The sequence below is a fragment of the Oryctolagus cuniculus genome, chromosome 15 (genome assembly GCF_051225735.1).
Source record: "Oryctolagus cuniculus isolate XC-2025 breed Fujian yellow rabbit chromosome 15, ASM5122573v1, whole genome shotgun sequence".
Taxonomy (NCBI): domain Eukaryota; kingdom Metazoa; phylum Chordata; class Mammalia; order Lagomorpha; family Leporidae; genus Oryctolagus; species Oryctolagus cuniculus.
This window is the reverse complement of record NC_142881.1, coordinates 76,958,260-76,964,259: the sequence shown is the minus strand read 5'-3', so window position 1 is coordinate 76,964,259 and position 6,000 is coordinate 76,958,260. Positions and strand designations below refer to the sequence as shown.

The following is a 6,000-nucleotide window of genomic DNA, read 5'->3' as shown; positions in this document are numbered from 1 at the left end:
CAACTTGTGAGCCACTGGGATGCTCAAGGAGACCTTCAGAACTCTACCCAGGCCTGGAAGAGTACAGAACACACATGAGGGTTAAGCAGCTCTAGTACCTGGACTGAGCAGTTAGGGGGTGCACATCATTATGTCATGGTGAACACACACCATCCCTGCCCCCTGAATCCCCACTGAGGTATCCAAAGAAGGCAGAGAATCAATCCCTTTGCTCTCCTCCTCAGAATTTGTCATCTTCCCCCTAACTGTCACTGTAATCCAGCTGCAGGAATCAATTTGAGGTCTTAGGACTCTTTCTTCAGAACCAGTGGAGAGGCATCCATGTTTCCTTCCCCCGTACCAGTTCCCAAAGTCTGGTATCATCACCATCTTGATGTCCTCGACCAGAGTTCTGGGTAGATCTTAACTTGCTTTCACTGGAGTGCCTTCTGAAATAATCTGGTGGTTGGGGGCTGGGGGAGCTCTTCAGAGTGCATGGCCACACTCAACTAAATTCACATTCGTCACTGCTAGACATCCTGCTAGGAGAGAGCTCTCTTGGTAGGTGTCATGTTCAAAGTGACAGTAGGACATGTCAGATTCCTTGGAAACTGGCTCTAGGATCCCCGTCCACATCCTGGTGGTTTTGATTGAGGCCCCAGAGGTGTATCATCTTCCAGGTGGAATGGTCACTGAGGTTCTGGACCTCATAGCCAGGGCTCAGTGTGCAGACCCTGCAGCCAGTGCCAGGGCTATGGGTGGTGCTGGGGGAGTGCTCATGTCCTCCTGTGGAGCTGCTGATGGCTCCATTAGGTCCCACAGTGCCAGAGGAATATTTCCACTGCTCAGGTCAACTAGGAGTCTTTGGGGTCTTTCCTGACAAAGAATAGGCACTGCGCATGGCTGTCTGATCCTTACATAAATGGTGATCCATGGAGCAGCAGCAAGCAGCAGCACCTAGGAGCTTGTTAGACAGAAATAATCTCCAAGCCTAGAATCAGAAAGTGCATATGAAATCCCTGAGTGATTTGTGTGTGCATCATCGTTTGAGAAATACTGGTTCAACCTACAGCAGTGGCTCGGAATCCTGGCTGTCTGTAACCACCATATCTAGACCATGATATCTAAATCACTTAGCTCAGAATCTCTGGGGGTGGGGCCCAGCATTCAGGGTATTAAAGAGCTCCCTGAGAGATCCTACTATGCAGCCAAGCCAAGGATTCCAGAAGGGCATGGCAGGACCGTTCCAAGGGCATGGATATTACCCTAAGACTCTGATTTAGTTGCTTTGAAGTGGGGCCAGTATGTTCTGTATTTTCTCTCACCTGTCTCCAGTTTATAGTTGAGAATCATTGACCAGACAAAGAGGTGGCCATTTTTGCTCTGGCCTTGCAGGGACGCAGGCCACTGAGTCCTGGGAACAACTGTGTCTCCTCTGTTGTTTCCGAGCGATGGCAGAGTGTTCACCACCTTAGGACGCCTGGCACAGTTGCATCGAGCCACTGCACACAGCCAGGAAGTGCAGAAGGATGTGGCACACACACAGAATATTTGTTGTGCTCTCCCCCTCTGCTGCCTATCTGATGGCATTTAGACTACAGAGAAAACATGCAGAGAGCTCCTGGCCATGCTTGCAGTAGGCACCAGGGTGCAAGAGAAGCTGCACACTTGGGCTTTTGTTACTTGCTCTACTGCTGAGCCCCAGCCTGCCTGTGGCAGTGGCAATGGTTTAATTTAAGGCCCTGTGGCCTAAGAAAGTCAAAGGAGTGATTAAAGAAAGAGGAGACTTTGTGGGAGACAAAGTGACACAGCCTCTGTGTGCAGACAGAATACAATTGGGACATAAACATTTGTCCTAGTGACAAGCTCTTCCCAACTGCTTGCATTTTGGGGATACCCTCAGTCCCAGAGGCCTGGGTGAGCTGATGGAGGCAATGGACCTCTCTGTTCTCCTTTACAACTGCAGGATGGATCTGGGTCTCTGGGAAGCCCACAGGGCTGCTGCCCACCTCCCTGCCTGACTCAGGTTCCCAGTTTAGGAAACATGTTCCTAAGGTATGCACAGGTGCCTGTACAGTGTGTGTGTGTCTCACACTCCCTCTCCTCCACAGCTGGCAACGTGGGATTCAGAGAAAGGCCTGAATGGCAGCCTACAGGAGAGGCCCATGGGCAGCCGCCTCCAAGGACTGACTCTCAAAGTGGTGACTGTCTTGGTAGGATCACGGGGATATTCTGGGAGCTTAAGGCTGCTGTCTGTTTAGGGCTGTGTTTGGAGAGAAAGGGGATCTTGAGGAGCAAACGAGCCTTTCAATCAAATAACTGTGAAAGGGTAAGGCTCCAAGGGAGGTCCCTCAACTGCTCTAGAGCAGGGGCCCTGCATCCAGATCCACCGCTGACCTCAAGAGGGCGCTCTGCCGCTCCTTTGCTCCTTGGGCATCAACAGGGTCTTGACCAACTGGCTGCTGGTCTTCAGGTGAGTGGTGCGGGCAGCCAGGGTCCCCAGAAGGGTGCTGGGAGGAGGAAGTTCTTTCAGCCCCCAGCACTCTGGGTGGCCCACATGACACAAACTTCCTGATGAAACGCACTTGCTAGTTGCTTGGGCCAGCATCATTGCCCTGGGATCATAGACTTTTGCATTTCTAAGGGACTTCAGATTTACCCCTTACTTACGAGCTGGGTTGGACATGGTTCAGATGTTCCCCTCGGTTCCAGCAGGCACAGAAGCCCCTGGTGTTTCTGCAGACCCTGAATGTGCCTTGCATCTTTTTCTCCCAACAACACTAAATTAATGAGATATAGGCTCTGTCACCATTTGCCCAAAGCTCCTTCTTGTTCCGTTTCCTGCAAGAAGGAAGGGGAGCATGAGGGGGAGGCTGGGCTGCCTTCCAGGGAGCCACCTGCTCCACACATGACACAGCACAAAATGTGTGGGTGTGCACACAGCACAGCTTTGGGCTCAGAACCTGTGGATTTTAATTCGAGCCTACCCTTTCACTTACAGCATGACCTTGGCTGGTTCATCAGCATCTATTTTCTAGTACAAGCTGATAGATAAAATACGGTCTTCTCTCAATTTAATATCTCAGATCTTTATTGCCATTTATTATCCTGGATGAGAAGTGTCACATGTCTTATGTAGGTCTCCTAAAATTATGGCATTTCCTAAGGACAGAGTGTGTTACAAATGAAAGTAGGAAAACGAGGGCTGTTATTCTACGAGCTGGGGTTTGGGCACAGCCTGGGATGACGTCACACAGGACAGGTAAATTTGCATGGCTGTGTGTTGACCTGCTGATTGGGGTGATTGTCCTGCACACTGTTCCTTGATTGCCCATAAACTGCTTTTAGAAAAGGGCAGAGGAGTTCAGCCTCCAGGTCGAAATTAGGTAAATGCTAACAATTCAAGTTAGGATTCCTAGATGGGTCTGTCCGACTGTACCCCAGACATGGGTGTTAATGAAAATCGTTCATTCTGCTGTTCCCAGGAAGAGCCTTTCGTGATGGTGGCTGAGAACATCCTTGGGCAGCCTAAGCGCTACAAGGGGTTCTCCATCGATGTCCTGGACGCGCTGGCCAAGGCTTTGGGCTTCAAGTATGAGATTTACCAGGCCCCTGATGGCAGGTACGGTCACCAGCTCCACAACACCTCCTGGAACGGGATGATCGGGGAGCTTATCAGCAAGGTAGGTCCCACAAGCTGGTTCATGACAAGGGGCCCCCTGGTGTGCCCCTGGGTGGCCTCACAACTTGGCCCATTATGCTGTTGGTCCAGCTAAACAGTCTGGTTACCCTCCTCTGCACCTGTGACTGCTCTGTTACCTTCTCCTCCAGCGCTCTGTGTCTCCCTCCCTAACCATTGCTTTCAACTGTTCCAAGCCCATCCACCATGCCTACCCTGTAGCACTCTCATCAGGAGACCCATCCCCCTTCCTGGGGCTGAAACAGGGACCTAGTGCCCTTTCTCCTCTTGCCCAGAGACAATAGCGGGTTACGTGCATGTTGGCATTTGCGTAAGCATGCGTATGTGACTGTTCTGCATAGCCATGTGTCTGTGGTGTGACATCCCCAGCCCTGCATACTTGTCTCAGATCTTTACCTTTCATCCCTCCTGCAGAACCTGTATCCTCATGGGAACTCGGGGCTTGAGGCCAGTCCCTCTCACCCCCAGCCTTGCCTCTGGATTCTAGGGACCTGTCAATCATTTCCCCACCATCACTTCTAACAGTGGTATTGGACTCATTCTTACTTTTTTTTTTTTTTTTTTGACAGGCAGAGTGGACAGTGAGAGACAGAGAGAAAGGTCTTTGTTTGCCGTTGGTTCACCCTCCAATGGCCGCCGCGGCCAGCGTGCTGCGGCCAGCGCACCGCGCTGATCCGATGGCAGGAGCCGGGTACTTGTCCTGGTCTCCCATGGGGTGCAGGGCCCAAGCACTTGGGCCATCCTCCACTGCACTCCCTGGCCACAGCAGAGAGATGGCCTGGAAGAGGGGCAACCGGGACAGAATCCGGCGCCCCGACCGGGACTAGAACCCGGTGTGCTGGCGCCGCAAGGCTGAGGATTAGCCTAGTGAGCTACGGCACCGGCCTCATTCTTACTTTTGACACACACATGTTGACAATTGTGTACTGTGCTGTGGACAGCCCTTGACTCCCAGTGTGTAGACTCCCTGCACCCATGCATGTTGCTAGTATCTCACATTAGTCACCATAACTGTCATGCCTGCCCTCCCCAACCTGGACCACAGCTTGTTCTGTTTCGACCTCTTTGGGGTCTTTACTCCCCAGACACAGGCTCTTTGCTTTTTAAAGGTATCAAGGTAGGCACTAGGCCTGGGATCACTGCAATTTCCCTTTATCTTTTTTGAGAAACAAATTTATTGTGGGGAATTTCAGATACTATGTAAGTTAGCCATTTTAGATGTCAATGCAATGATTTGAGTAACTGTACTGAGTGTGAAGCCCTCTCTGTAATTTACTTTGAGAGCTCTGCTATAATCCCACTGCGGGCTCCCCTACCGATCTACAGTTACTGCCATTCCTGCCCCCAGCCCAAGGCAACCACTAATCTACTTTCCATCTCTGCTGAGTTGCAGTTGTGACATTTCATACAAATGCACTCATGCAATATATGGTCTCTTGCCTCTGGCTCTTCCCACTTAGCCCGTGCATTTGAGTCTATCCTACTCAGATGTTTCTGTGCCCACCTGGCACTGCAGCCTCCCCTGCCTGGTACGTCCTCTGTGGCTGACCAGAGAGAGCCTCTCTTCCCTTCATCCCTCATGCATCCATGCTCCCAATGTCCTGTTGCATCCAAGCCCTGAATTGGTTCTGTTCTTGGCCTTCTTAACTCCGATAGCCAGGCTGCTGCACGCAAGTAGAGAAGAAAATCATGAATCTGTTCAGATGAGGGTCTGAGCTTTGCTCTCCAGCCTCAGCTGGGCCTCTGTGCAACGCAACCCCCAAGCTTACCCTTTGTGGGTCCCCTTGGCCACATCCCTCAAAGACGTCTTCCAAAGTTTCCCTTTCTCCTAGAACTCCCTAATAGGCCTCCATCCTCCTCTTATATTGGGGGAAAGAAATTGAGACTTCTGGTCATGAAATTAATTTTTACTCCTTATAAAATACATACCTGCTGGCATCTGCCCTCCCCTCCATAGGCAAGTATTGCCTGCCCTGTCCTGCTGTGGGGGGAGTGTCTCTCTCCTGTCACTGGCCAACCCCTCCACCTCTGTCATGAGTTGATTCGCTAGTGTTTCCTGTAGACCTTACGTACACTAGAGTATAAACCTACCCTTAAATATGCTCCAAACTCTCCCAAACCTAAAAGCAACACCTGGATATTGGGTTTCTGGGAAGAAAGGCAAGAACCAGAGATGAAAGATGTGACAAGTGTAAGAGGAGTGCTTGAACAAAGTCCTCTCCCACATCTTGTGTCCTCTGTACTCTAGATGGTTTGGATGTCAGTTTATCTGCACTTCCAAGCCATACATTCAATCTTATAAAATCCTTTCCCCCACTTTG

The 6,000-nt window shown here is 50.8% G+C and overlaps 1 protein-coding gene across 1 annotated transcript in view; it reads left to right on the top strand.

The window, feature by feature from the left end:
* The first annotated feature begins 571 nt into the window (after nt 1-571).
* The window catches only part of LOC149122084 (glutamate receptor ionotropic, delta-1-like), a 136,077-nt gene continuing 130,648 nt past the window's right edge, over nt 572-6,000 (top strand). The window contains exons 1-3 of the mRNA XM_089313629.1: nt 572-676; nt 2,091-2,192; nt 3,465-3,662. Coding sequence (XP_089169755.1) covers nt 572-676; nt 2,091-2,192; nt 3,465-3,662 — 405 coding nt within the window. The remainder of the gene's footprint in view (nt 677-2,090; nt 2,193-3,464; nt 3,663-6,000) is intronic.